The 14,739-nt window shown below is 46.9% G+C and overlaps 1 protein-coding gene across 1 annotated transcript in view; it reads right to left on the bottom strand.

Annotated features, from left to right (window-relative positions):
• ABCA4 (ATP binding cassette subfamily A member 4) overlaps positions 1-14,739 on the bottom strand; it is a 127,189-nt gene that overhangs the window by 94,541 nt on the left and 17,909 nt on the right. The window contains exon 6 of the mRNA XM_055340937.1: positions 11,147-11,344. Coding sequence (XP_055196912.1) covers positions 11,147-11,344 — 198 coding nt within the window. The remainder of the gene's footprint in view (positions 1-11,146; positions 11,345-14,739) is intronic.

A 14,739-nucleotide genomic window follows, 5' to 3' on the forward strand; every position in this document is an offset into this window, starting at 1 on the left:
CTAGTAGAGATGAAAGGAGATCTAAGAGATACAGCAATAAAATGCCATGTGTGGACTTTATTTTGATTTTGATCTGAACAAACCAGCTGCAACAATCAGAGGGAAAGTGAACATGATTAGGTATTAGATAATATTAGGGAATTGTTGTTAATTTTTTTGGTGTGATCATAGAATCGTGGTTTTGTTAGAACAAGTAAGTTTCCATGTGTTAGAGATACATAGCGAAGTATATATGGGTGAAAGAATATATTGCCTGTGCTTTGCTTTAAAAGATTTCAGGGGGAAAAAGTAAGAAACTGATTAAACAATAATGGCCAAATGTTGAAAACAGCTGATGAAGCTGTGTGACGGATCCATGGGAGTTCACTACATCATTCTCTCTATTTTTATGCTTATTTCTGTAAGAGAATGATTTAAAAATAAAAAAGAGGCTTTTTGCATGCGAGAATAAATAGCTAAATGAATGAATACTAAATAAATATTCTCTCCTCTCTTTTTTCTCTTCCTTACTAGGACTACTTTTGCTCATGCTCTCCTTGCCTCTCTCCCAGAACATTTTCATCAGAATAGCCTTTCTTGCTGGCCTCTTGTCTCTAGATTCCTCTCTTCTAATGTATTCCCCACACTGTAGCCTGAGTTACCTAACAAGTCAATCTAACCATGTCACCTCTCCCGCTTAAAGATCTTACATGGCTCCCTACTACCTCCAGGAGAGAAGGTCAATATCAGTGCTAGTCACACATGGCTTCCTCTCTAACCTTCTCTCTTGCTTCTCTTCCATCGAACTGGACTTCTTTCTACATTTTCTAATATGTATGTCTACCTGATTTTGTAAATGGTGATAATGACTGGCTAAAAAACTACATTTCCCAGCCCCCACTGTACATGGGGTGGTCATGTGACAAAATCCTCACCAATAAGATATCAGGAAAAGTCACAGAGTGGGACTTTTGGAGAAAGCCTATTAAAAGAGGGTCCTCTGCCTGCCTGGAACGTTGATGTGCTGGGGGAGGTACAGCAGATATCTCAAGATCACCAGATGATCAAGCACATGCTAAGGATGAGTGATGGAAACAAAGAAGAGCTTAGGTTCTTGAGAAAATTGTGGAGCTTCCATACCACTCCTGAATAACCCACCACAGGACTCTGCTTTGCGAGGAATATGAAAGCCATTGGTTTTCAGCATTCTGTTACAGCCAGTAGTAGTTTCTGAATGACATAATTACACATTTGAGAAATATGTATAGACTGTCTGCTATGTGCCAAGTGCTGGGGGGTATAGCAATGATCAATACAAAGTCCTCCCTTTATGGAGTTTACCTTCTAGAATCTCACTGATGTATCTTCAGCTTTCTCTTCACTACCATCACATTATATGTACTCAAGATCCTCCCATGTGAAAGAAAGAACTACTTCTGATGCTTTATTCCCCTGTAGCTACAGTCTAACTGCCTTCCTCCACCCTTTATTCCCACACTTCTTGGAAGAGTAGTCTATGTTCAGTTCCGTACTTCAGTTCCTCACCGATACTCCTGTCTTTCACCCTCACCATCCAACTAAGACACCTGAACATTCTAGTTAAATCTCTAGTTTCCTCCTCCTAGTTTTTAAGTCTAATGGATACTTTTGGTTCTTGCCTTTTCAGATCTCTCTGCTTCTCTCAACACTTTTGATCATGTCCTTTTCATCCCCTGATGTCTGTGACACTGCTCTTGTCTGGTTTGCTCTAACCCTCCTCTGCTTTTCTCATGAGCTCCTCTGCCTCCACTGTCTCCTTCACTACTGGGGCTCCTGAGGGGTTCCATGGCCTTGCTCCTCTCACACTGCCTACTCTCCCCAGATCGTCGCATTCCCTTTATCATTTAATCTTCTACCTTTTTGTTGGAGACTTCTAAATCTGTGCCTCTAACCCCCAGCCATCTGCTGGACCTTTGTCCAGATCCAACTCATCCTAAAGTGATCACATCACCTTCCCCAAACCAGTTTCTGCTCCTGTACACACTTCATCAGCTGGTGGCACCACCTTCTGCCCTGTCACCAAAGCTAAAAGCCTGATAGTCATCACTGATTCTTCCCCACTCCACCTCATTGTCAAAATCCTCAGCCTGGAGACGTAGGAACTGGTACTGGAGCTGAGTGTGGGGAAGGGTGAGCTCTCTCTTTGCCAAGAGGGTAGCCAAGGGGTATCTGAAAAACTGATTTAGGAGGAAGCTAGAATCAAGGACTGGAGTCCTAAGAAGCTGTGGAGAGAAAAGATAACCAGGTCCTACATAATGGGAAGGGATCTAAGGGGGCTAGAAACCCAGAACACAGAAAATAAAGAACTGTTACATTTATGTGTCCAAAGAGATTGGACATCAGTTAGTCACCAGCTCCAATTGCTTTTAATTACTTCCCCTTCTTTATGAGTTTGGTGTCTGTTTTCCTTTCTTGGCTGTGGGCTGGAGATGATCTGTGGCTGTGTTCTGCCCAAGTGGGCATCTTCTCTCCATCCCCCTTCCTTTACCTCTGTAGGTTCTAGGCACATTCTGGCCTTAAAACTCTGTCCTGCATCAAATTCAACACACTGAAAAGCACCCGTGTCTCTGTCATATCTATAGGTATCTATATCCACATATCAATATAGCTAGATTTCTATATATTTTTAAGGGCTCTTAATTTTGCTTCCGAAATTATTTGGCTTTCAGTAATTCATTTAATGAATGATCTGATATGATTTCTCAGCAATCATTGAAAATACTTAGGAATGTTTGTAAAGTGGGAAAACCTGAACTATAAACTAGATTTTTGAATTTCAAATATTATGAACACTAAATTTAACAATAAAGTTGAATAATATTACCTTCCTCAAACGTTCAATGTAATGCTTATTGATTTCAGTTTTAAAGCTTTTCTTTGTATTTCAGAGTCATATTTTTTATTTTCAAGTCTCATTCTTGTAGGCCTCTGTAAAGGCCTATACCCATTACTATACCCATTACTATACCCATTACTTTAGAACTGAATAAATAAAATAGCCAACCCACCCCATTTCACTGCATCTTTATCACCTCCCCTAGTAGGCAGAGTCAACTCCTCTGAAACCACCTCAACTTCTCCAGAAAGCCTTCCTTCCCTCACTACATGCTCTCTCTGTCTTCCTTCGCCATGACGTAGGTGCTCCTCCTAGCCACGACTAGATTCTCAGCGTGTTCATTTATCACTTTTATATTGGTTTGTTATTATTTTTAATATATATGTCTCTCCACTATACTGTAAACTTTATTTTCTTTTATATCTTCAGGGCATGGTACATAATAGATGCTCAATAAATATTTTGTATTAATTAATGAGTAAATCAACTAAAATCTAATGGGAAAGAAAACAGAGTCTACCGAGGTTTTAGGTTCCATGAGGTATGTCTCTAGAGATATGATGTGACTTACAGGAAAGGAGTGGTCAGTCCCATCTACAGATGAGGAAGGTAACACTTGAGCTGATGTTTGAAAGAAGACAAGGTGATGATCCTGAGGGTGAAGAGAGTGTTGTGGATGGAAGGGGAGGGCCAGGAATTCCAGGTGGAGACAGAATGTGAAGAGAGAGTGACCAGAGAGACAGCCAGATAAGAACAAAACCAGGAATTTGAGGGAGAGGGAACAGGAGAAACAATAGCTTGAGATGCATTTTGGGATCTAGTTAACATTTTCTTTTTTTATCTTGTTAATAATTTAATAACATTAGCTATTCAAATGTTTACTGAGCTCCAGCTATGTGCTTGGTACCATAGTTACAAGTTTTTTCCTAGCTCTTTCCAGTAGAGATGGTAAATGATGAGGGTCTTGGATTCACATCTCTAGTACCACTTACATCTCACAACAGTGCCTGGCCCCGCTAGGGAGCCCTCCATACATATCTGGCCACCAACTGTCTGACTGATGTTGCCATATATTACAAAATAACTTTCCCAGGGCTCTTCTCTTCCTTTGGTTCCCTCCCCCATTATCAATTCAAATTCATGTGGATTGTTACTGCCAAAAGAATTGGAAGAGACTGAAAGTTTATTTGAATGGAAATGTAAAAACATTTCTGGAAAAAAGGTCATAGACCAAAATGGCAAGCATCATCTCTCTCTCCCTCTCTCCCACCCTCTTTCTCTCCCTCACACAGAGAGACCACTGCTTCCTATGCCAACAAATTCTCTTAATTTCCCAAATAACAAGTAACCCTTCCATGTCACAACTGGGTTCAGCACTGTCAACACAATTTCAATGCCTGATTAGGCCTCCTAAGAAAGTCTGGATATATAAATAGGGCTGTGGAAAGGGTATGTCTCTATCATTTCCCATCAGCTATGGTTGGTCTTTGGGGGATCCCTGGGCCTTGATTTGTACTCCAAAGAAATGAATAGAAGGCCTTAGCTGGCAATCAAGAAAACTCTGACTATACTAGGTCTCTGTTTGTGTTCTCATGGGACAAGAGATATGCCTGTCCTTTGGAACTATGTAATATTTTTCTTAAGGCAAAATAAAGTGTATTAGCTACTAAAAAAAAATCCCAAAACATTTGTTTAAGCAATATTTGCTGATCCTTTAGACCTAATAGATTAATCAAACATATGCCACTCTGCCAGCACACAAAAGAACATTTTGTGAGTTGCAATTTTTGTTCATTTTACTTTCTCTGATTCAAGAAGACCATCTAGAAAACAGTATTATTTCTAAGCTGAGGATCTACCCAACACAAGGGTAAATATGTAGCCTTCAGTTAAAAAAGGGTGTTTACAGGGATGACATGGCCTTTTGGAGCTGGTGGAAGGATGAACTGCTGTCTTGAAAACACCCAGACAGAGGTGAGAAGCAGATGAAGCACTGGACAGACAGTGCAGGCTTGCTGTGTTCAGTCCTGGGCAGCTGATACAGGAAATCCAGATTTATCCAGGAGGGAAATTGTTGCTAGGCAACTGGGAGAATGTGGATTTGAAGTATGTTTGTTGCAACCTGACAGTTGTTAAGCATCAGATGAAAAGAGAGGAAGCCGGTTTCAGTGGTGAGGGGGCGACCAGGAGGGGACACCCTGAGTACCAGGAAATGCGTCATGAGTGGAGAATTCAGACTAAATCACTCAGGGTTGGGGAAAATGCCAAGCTGTCTCTACCAGGAGAGGTCACAGAGACAGGCTGTCTCCCAGGACTGAAGGGGACGGAGCATCTGAATGAGAGGGTGGGCTCTGGGGTATGTGAACAGACAAGCGATGGAACTTTCTTTGGCTCAAAAGAAACTAGGTCTCTTTTTTTTCTCTGCTGTGTGACTTCAGTCCTGATATTTGTGGTTGATGAAAGCAGAACTGAGTTTGGAATCTAGGGGCAGTCAAAAGGTCAATGCATGAGACAGATCTCTTGCTAGTCTGAGGGGTCTGAGAAAGAAGAATGTCCCACGTAAGTGTTTAAGAAGAACATTTCCAGGAGTGTAGCAATGACAAGGGAACAATGGGGCTTCTGGAAAGCGGCTGCATTCTTGCTTTGGTAAGAGCAAAAATGCTTTTTGTTTCTGAGTGCTTTTCCATCTCTTCCCTTATGTGAATTTCTGCTATCATTTTCTGAGACAAGTAGCACAGATCTTGTTAACTTGATTTTACAGATGGGGAGTATAGCACACTAGGGGCCAACCCCGAGCCAGAACCAGTGTCCCGACCACCAGATCTCTGTGTGCTCCAGAGGGGGGTCCCCACCTCTGGTCCTCTCACCACTGGGTCCTATGCTCAGGGGAGAAGCTGATTACTTCATGAGTAGAGTGAAGGAAGAATCTGTGGCTGTATTGAGACACTTTAGGAAAGGGCATATACTAATGGTAGGTGGGAAAGAAATTTTAATGCAAAAGTTCTTAACAGGGGCCTGGCTTCAGAGGTGCCATGAGTGCCAACCCCTTATGTGTTTGTGTGAACTTACATTTCTCTAGAGAAAAGGGCTAGAGCTGTTATCAGATTCTCAAAAGTAGTCCTAATTCATAAAAAGGTTAAGAACTACTGTTCTGGGGAGAGACAAACTATCAAGACCAAAATCCTTCTCAAAACCAGTATACCCTGGAGAGAACCTGATCCCTAGTACATTGGTTCTTAATCTGTAGCAGCTTCATAAAGGCCAGGACCCAGGACCCATTATTGAAACAGCAACCTTCACAGGGCTCTTCTTGAGTCTGAAGTGATTTTAATTTTGACTTCTCATTTTTTTCTTTTTAAATCCATAAAAACATCTAATCCATCATGAAAATAAACTGTGGCCCCCCTCCTGTATGTCTGAAGTCCACATGAAATCAAAGCAGGCCAATGACAACCATGTCCACAGGCCGAAGGCACATTTGATGTACATTAATGTTTCTCTTTCCTATTTCCTTTGTATTTCTTCTTTACTGAAATTCATTCACCCAGGGGAGACTGTGATTATACGAGACACATAGTTTTATAGATGCAGACAGAGCAAATACTAATGCTGTAAGTCAAATATACTTGCTGTGGGCTTCATAACTTCCAAAAAATAAAAAACCTATATTCTAACTTCATTTTATTTTCACCCAACAGCCCTGCTGCCCCCGAACCCCCACCCCGTCCTGCTGGCCCTGGATATCACTCCTTTCTCTCCTTCCCTCTCAAAGCCCTCCCACAGAAGCCGGAGAAAGTTGACAATCCAAAGATTCAGAATCCAAAGGGAGAGGAAATGATGAGGTGAGGTCATTAATGGAACCTCATTATAAATTCCTGGAGATGTGGGGCTTTTCTAGAGGATTGTGACACCGGCAGTGTCATCCGAATCGAAATGCTCAGGTTGAGTTAACAGACTGCGATGAGAGATCCCAGAGGACAGAACCCAGGGCCAACTCACACCGGGCAGCAAGCCGTCCACCCACATTGATTCCCAACGACTCAGCAATCCAGGGAGCAGAGCCAAAACCAAAGCAGGTCATTGAAAGGCACATATAGTCAGGGTCCCCGAGACTGGGTCCTTCCACCCCTCCCCAATCAGTGTTCAGCCACCGCAGTCAAAGAGACACGGGTGAAATGAAGTCAGAAGAGTCCAAACTGCGACAGAACAGTGGCTGGGGGCAAGTAAAGAAAACGGAATCATGCGCCACCGGAGGCGATGGCAAAGGGGAAAGCCAGAGGCCAAATGCCAGGGAGGCCAAATTTCCTCTATCGACATCCACTGAGAAGGGGGAAGGGAGGGAAATTCAGATTTCCCAGCAGCGTGGCAGGTCTTGGCACAGCCTCGGTTCCCCTGCCGAACTTCCACAAATAAACATTCAGAGCAGAAGGGACAGATTTGCTTCTCAGCAAGATTTCAAAGCTGCGCACCAGAGTCAGAGAGAAAACAGGAAGGACTGCAGAGGGAGGAGGGAGAGGAGGGGAAGGAGGAGGAGGAGGGGGGAGGGGGGAGGGGGAGGAGGAGGGGGAGACGGGGGAGGGGAAGGAGGGTGAGGGGGAGGTGGGGAAGGAGGGAGAGACGGGCAGGAGAAGAGGAGGGAGGGGAGGAGGGCAGATAAGGAGGGGGAGGGGGGAGGGGGGAGGGGGAGGAGGGAGACAGAGGGGGGAGGAGGAGGGGCGGGAGGAGGGAGAGGAGGGGCACGCACGCCTCAGGCGGGATCAGACGGGAATGGTCCCAACCCCTCGCCCGAACTGACTGGCTGACGGGGTTCCACCCCGAGGTGGAGGTGCGCACGTTTCAGGTGGCGCCCGCCCGCCCGCACGACGCGCGACACCCCTACTGTGGTCTCTGGGCGGAGCTGCTGGTTTCCAGCTGGCGGCGTCCACACTCCCCCACACTCGGCCTGAAGCCCCCCCCCCCCGGCCCCCAGGAGGCCCGGCCGCCCCCCTCCCCCCGCCCCCCGCTCCCCGGGCCTCGCGCAGCCAGGGCGCGTGCGCATGCGCGTGGGGGCCGGTGCGCGGCTCCGCGGGCACGTGCGCTGGGGCGCGAGCGTGTGCGGGCTGCGGGGCTGCGGGGCTGCGGGGCTGCGGGGCTGCGGGGCGGGGGCAGCGGGCCGTGTTGGGATTGTCTGGGGGTGAGAACCGGGCCGGCCGTCTCCAGGGGGCCGAGGGACAACACCGCCGCCGTGTGCCCCGGGGCGGCTCCTGGAGGTTGCGCGCCCGCCCACCTGCCCACCTGCCCACCCGCCCGCTCCTTCCCGGGGCGCGGCCGCCCGGGCTCTCTGACCTCGCGCCCCCATGTTCGTGAGTGAGCGCTGCCCTGGCAGGTGATGAGCCCCCGTCCGCGCGCTGGTGAACATGCGGATGGGAAACAGCCCGGGAGAGCTAGCACGGCGTCCCGGTGCTGGAGCTGAGGTGGCTGCCCGCCAAGCAGCTGCAACAACAGCCTAGTTCCAGAGGGGCCCCCACCCCTGGCCCTGGAGCAGCCCTTGCTCCCCCAGCGCCCCTCTCGGGCCGAGGGTCTTCCCCGAGCCTTTCTGTGCTGCCTCAGGGTTGTTGTGCTGAAAATATGGATAAGATGGGTCTAAGGAGCAATAAAAGCAAAAGTCCTGTCCTCACACCTGCAGTTTCTCTTGGGTTTTCTTTTTAGTAATTTTTTTTTTTTAATGTTTAGCCCCTCTGTCCATTTGTCAAATGAAGAAGCACATTTCAAGGGCACCACGCAGTGTGTTTGTCTTCTTTGCTTGCACCCCTTGTGTCCTGTCTGGGTCTTGTTTTTCCCCACAAAAATGAGGGTAGTTATGGGTAGTCCTGGGGACCCACCTCCTGTTGGATTTTTTTCCTCTAGGCCCTCTCTGGAGTTAAACACTGTCTTTGTCAAGAGAATGGCAGGGAGGATGGGTCCACAGCATCCTGGTCTTATGGGTGATCAAGTGAAAGTGCTTTGATACCTTAATGGCATTTGGAGGTGCTATCATTATGCTTGGTCTGCAGAAACAGAGACAGTAAATGAAACCCCTGTGTTCTAGGTCAGTGATTCTCAACTCGGAATCAAACTCCTATGTTCCAGGTCAGTGATTCCAACCCAGCTGGACATTGGAATGATCTGGGAGTACCGGCCAGGCATTGGTAGCTCTTAAAACCTCCCTGGGTGGTTCACTGTGCAGCCAGGATAAGAACCACAGCACCAGCACCCAAATGCTGTCGCTGTTGGGTGTTTCTAAATGCCAGTTGCTGTGACGTGGCCTTTTTGCTTTTCTTAGGCTAAGAGTTCAGTGAGGATGGTAGGGTCTTGGTTGGAGCCTTGGCCTCAGCACAGTGCCTGGCCCCTAGAAGGCACCCAAGTCAGATTTGAGCGCATGAACACGGGTACAGAGGTAGTGAGCAAGCACACAGGGTAAGTCTCAGATCAGTAAGGGCAACCAGCCAAAGTTCTCCTCTAGTTTCTGAACTCCAGCACTTGCAGAAGTAAAGATTTTGTGGCCTTTCTCGTGTGATAAACATTCTGAAGCCAGTGACCTGAGCTTGGTTCCAGTGCCTAATGGAAAGTTTTGCCCAGGTCTCCCTTTATCCTGCTACATCCAGAACTGTCTTCCTAGGATTGCTGGTCATGCTCCAGGGGACATTTACCTCTACCAGCAGCCAAGGTACTTCAAAAAGAGATGCATGACCCTACGTTTTTTTCTATTGCCCGGAGGATTGCATGATACTGGGTGCCCAGGGACATTAACGCCTCTGCAAAAACAGATGCTGGTCCCTAGCTGTGTTGGTGTTCAACCACCCAGCACAGGGATCTTTATCACCTTACTCTCTCTTATGGTTCTGAAAACAAACCAATGAGTGCATCTAAAATTGACTTCCTTTTGGAATTTTGGACAGAGAGGTTTGAACCACATGCTTTTTTATTCTCCCCACAGCATGGGGCACCGAGCGGTCTTTGCTGGGGTCCTGGGCTCTCAGTGGGGATGGCTTCAGAAGTGCCAACCCCTCTTACCACTCTGGAGGCCTACCCTGATGAGCTGGGAACACTGTGGAGTAAGGTTCCAAGGGAAAGTCTCGTTTTAAAAGGAATGAAGTGTGAACTCTGCCAAAAACTGAAGGGTCTTGTTTTATTTTGTTGTTGTTGTTTTTAAAGCCTTCAACTTGCTTTTTAAGACAAGCTGAGAGTGGGTTTTCTGGGACTTGAGAGAGCAATCAGAAAAAGGCAAAATACAAATTCCTGAACCAAGTTCTCATGATTGACATATCCTACAACACGGTTTCAGAAATTAAAATGCAGGCACAAGAAAAAACACAATTGGATCCTAGAAACATTATATGATTATAGAAATTATTATATATATATATTTATATTTATATATGTCACCTTCTCTGAAGGATTCTAATTTTGAGTGTTTCTTAAAGCATGGCCTACAATGACCTCCATTGGAATCGCCTAAGATAACAGGGCAGATGCTGGGCCCAGCCTAGATCTTCTGCATCAGGCTCTAGAGATGGCAATTTGGAATTTGCATCTTTTACCAGCTTCCCTCACGATGTTCATACATTTGGAAGGGTGAGAACTGCTGTTCTTCACCTCCCTTTTTATAAATCCCTCTCATTCTTCTAGGAAAAGAGGAGGTATTATCAGTTCCCAAGAAGTGTGTCTGGGATGCAGTTCTGGAATACAGGCTTGAGCAAGAGTAAAGCTCTCCAAATTGTTGAGATTGTGAAGTTTTCTGTTATTCTTTTCTACTCAGAAATAGCAACCTTTGTGGTCAAAAGCAGACCCAGAATGTGAAGCTCTGATTTATTGAAATGTATTAAATTGTTTGCATCTATTCTTTCATGTATCTTTTCCTGCCACTCTATAAAGTATTATATTTGTTTCATACATGAGCGATGGGGCCAGCCAAGGTCAACGACCTTAAGAAATAATAGGGCAGGGAGTCAAACCAGGTGTCCTCCTTTCCACACTGCTAGAGGTGGTGGAAAGGATTTATTCCACATTTGGAGTGGACTCAGAACGGCCACAACCACGTAGCTATTGGTGAACCGAACAGTGACTCCTGGGTGCCCGGGCCACTGCTCTAAAAACATTAGCCGTCAAGAGTCCTTGGGTCTTTGGAGCCTGGAGCTTCCTCAAGGATTGTCTTGAACACCAAGCTCATGCCCTCTTGACTGTCAATTTTTCAGTCCCTGATGACTTGCCACCAGCCTCCGCTGCACCCAGGAATCACCTTCTAAGGGGTAAGAAGCTAAATACTTCCCTTACCACGCGGAAGAGCTTGAAGAAGTCCACATTGGCATACAGAGTGTCTTCCACCCACTGTAGGGTGCCCTGAGAGAGGGAGCACATGGCATCACGCACTGTCTGTGCCCCGCGGCGCTGGCTAAAGATTATGAAGCGCTCCAGGAGAGTCTCGCTGCAGGCAATGTCCTTCAGCATCAGGTCTGGGACTCCATGAGCAAACTGCAGGGAATAGAAGCAAATTGGAAACCTCCCTGTGGTAGGAGAATACCCACCACCCAAAAGATGTCCGTGTCCTAACCCACAGACCCTCTGAATACATTATATTGTAGGGCACGGGGGATTTGGATTGCAGATGAAATTAAGATTGAAAATCAGCTGATTTTAAGATAAAGAGTTTATTTTGGGTTATCTAGGTGGGCCCAATGTAATCACAAGGGTTTTTAAAAAGCCTGGTAGAAAAGGGAGGTAGAAGAAACAATGTCAAAGTAATGTGATGTGAGAAAGACTTGACTGGCCACTCCTGGCTTTGAAGATGAAAGGAAGCCACCAGCCAGGGAATGACAGTGTCTGGAAACTGGACATGGATTTCCCTCTAGATCCCCCAGTAAGAAATCAAACCCTGCCAACACTTTGACTTTCAAACTTCTGGCCTCTAGAACCATAAGATAATATATTTGTGTTATTTTAAGCCACTAAGTTTGTGGTGGTTTGTTACAGCAGTCACGGGAAACTAGTATACTCCCGTGCCTAATTTTACCAGAAAGACCCTTAAACTGTGAGAGATCCATTCTGAGCATGATGCTAAGGTATCATCAGCCCTAGTCCCTTGAAGCTGAGGACAGGGAGTGGCTAGAATGCGTTAAAAATGATGGCAAATGTCCAGCCCCCTCTCTCCTTTCTCAATAGATTTAGCAAATAAAAATGCTGGATGTCCAGTTAAATTTAAATTTCAGGTAAACAATGAACAGTTTTTAAAACAAGTATGTCCCAAATAGAGTCCAAATTAGACGTACTTATCCTTTTTTTCTTTTTTTTAGAGATTTTATTTATTTATTCATGAGAGACACAGAGAGAGGCAGAGACATAGGCAGAGGGAAAAGAGGCTCCGCACAGGGAGCCCCATGCGGGACTCGATCCCTGGACCCAGGATCACACCCTGAGCCGAAGGCAGCCACTCAACCACTGAGCCACCCAGCATCTCTAGATGTACTTATCCTAAAAAATTATTCATTTATCTGAAATTCAAACTAACCTGGATATCCTGTATTTTATCTGGTGACCTCAACTGCTGGACAGCCCACGTCCTATAGCTCCTGTGGAGCTCATGGACAATGACTTTGGACAGTGAATCACAATCCCCATGATGGCCTCAAAGACTAAGGAAACCTCAACCCTGGCCAAGGACCCTTGGCCACCTAGGACAGTAACTGGCCTCCTGGATTCTTGGACTTCCAACACCCAAGTACCATGAGCAGGTTCATGAGCTTCCCCGGCCTCTGCAGTCTCCCCAGAGCTTCCAATTACACAGTTCTCAGGGCAGGAGAGCAGGGCAGGCTCACGCTTTATTTACACCCCACCCCACCCCTGCCTCCCACTAAATGAGGTCACTGGCTGACACTGGGTTGGTGTGGACTCCATCAATCTCGGGGACTGTAACTAGGTGCATGTTCCAACAGAACCTTCCTGTTTTGCCCACACTTTGCTTCTTATCCCCAGGCAAAATCCTACCCCCAACCCTAATCCCAGTGTCTAAAACCCTCTGAGGTGGAGGGAATCAATGAGCTCACTTGTCCAAACCTCTAATATTCTAGGGGAGAAAAGCGATGGAGGAGAAATCACACAACAGGCTAGTGGGAAAGCTGGAACACCACGAAGGTCCCAGCTCCTTCTTTCACACAGTGACTCATTCATTCAATACCCATTCACTGAGTCCCATTCTGCAGAGACTAGAACAGTTACTGGGGATACAGAGAATAAGGTGAGTTTTCTGCTCTCCAAGGAGCTTACCGGCTAGCTGGAGACGCAGGCATTTAAAGAGCAGGAAGTGCTAAATTGAACGTGGTCAAACCAGAGCACAGAAGAGGGAGTGTTAAGAACAGCCAGCGTTTATTGAATAGTCAATGTGTGCCAGGCACTGTTCTTAGTGCTTTACATATATTAATTTTTTGACCCCCCATAACAATCATAGGCACTTTTACTGTTTCCGTTTTTTAAATGAGGACACGGAGGCACAGAGTGGTTATTTAACTCGATTGAGGTCACACAGTTAACTGTGTGGCCTTGCTGAGACTTGAACCCAGAGCTTGTGCTTCATCACTACCTGTTAGCTCTTTGTTGAGTAGAGAAGTTGGAGAGGACAGAACAGAGAAAGGAGGGTTTATGAATGATTTCACCGGGGAGGCAACACTTGAGCTGGGCCTTGAAGCAAGTCCAGGAGTTTACAAGGCTCGGGGTGGGGGTGGGGTGAGGGATGAGCCAAGCAACTATTCCTCTCTCATTGTCTAACAATTTCCTAGACGGGGAGGGAGGTACTTGGATACCAGGCAGAGAGGACCCAGGAGGGGCATGCAGTCCTGAAGAGCAAAATCCCATGTTTGCTGAGATTGACCGATCAGAAATTCAAACTAACCTGGATAAGCCACATGTAGCTATTTAAATGTAAATGAATCAACATTAAATAATATTTAAAACTCAGTTCCTCAGCTGCATTAGCCCCCTCTCAGTGCCTACCGGCCGGCTGTAGCCAGTGGCTACCAGCTAGGACAGCGCAGAGAGGGAACAGTGCCATCGTGGGGGAAAGTTGTGGTGCTGGGTGCTGGTAAGGAGTGGCGAAGCTGGATGGAGCTCGGAGACAGACACTGGGAGGCAGGTGCAGTGGGCAACCGTGCCGAGAGGCAGGGAGGGCACCGGGCCCAGAGGGAGCTGGGACAACAGGGGCAGGAGCTCTGGGCTTCCTCTTAAGCTCTGACGTTTGCTAATCAGGGAAACACCAGCTAATCAAAGCAAGTGACACTACACAATAGCACAGCCCAGTGACGCTGGCCCCTTCTCCCCACATGAAAGGCTCAGCACAGCAACTGGAGATCCAAACGTCATGTCAGCGAGGAACTGGAAAGAAATTTCCCCTAAATTCCTGCCCTTATCTCCATCTCCCTTTTATTACCAACTGGAAGTCATCACAGGCATTTCCAGGACTTGAGTTTTATGAGCTAAGAGAAAGCAAACAGGGGAAGGAGCCATGGATGCTGCCAATGCCACCCCCTCAGGTTGGGGGTGGGAGGGAGAGGGGAGCAGGGCATCAGCCAGGCCTGAGTTCAAGGGCCCGGGCACTGCAGGCAAGGGTCCTGACACACCGCCTTATGCTGACCCTTAGGTCCCTTCCTGTAGCTTCAGGGAAAACCTCAGGCTCTGAAAAGCCAGAAAAGCAAGTGTGGGCTTCTTCACCACTGTGCAGAGGACCAGCCCGAAAACCCCTTTGACAGAGTCAGCCAGGCCCAGGCCTGTGGGGTCTCCCTCCCTCCTCTCGGCTCAGACCTTTATCTCAGGGCTGACACAGGCCCTGAAATTCTCTGTTTATGTCTCAGTCTCCCCTGCAGTCTGGAGGAGGTGCAGAC

This window comes from Nyctereutes procyonoides, unplaced genomic scaffold (assembly GCF_905146905.1).
Source record: "Nyctereutes procyonoides isolate TBG_1078 unplaced genomic scaffold, NYPRO_anot_genome, whole genome shotgun sequence".
NCBI lineage: Eukaryota > Metazoa > Chordata > Mammalia > Carnivora > Canidae > Nyctereutes > Nyctereutes procyonoides.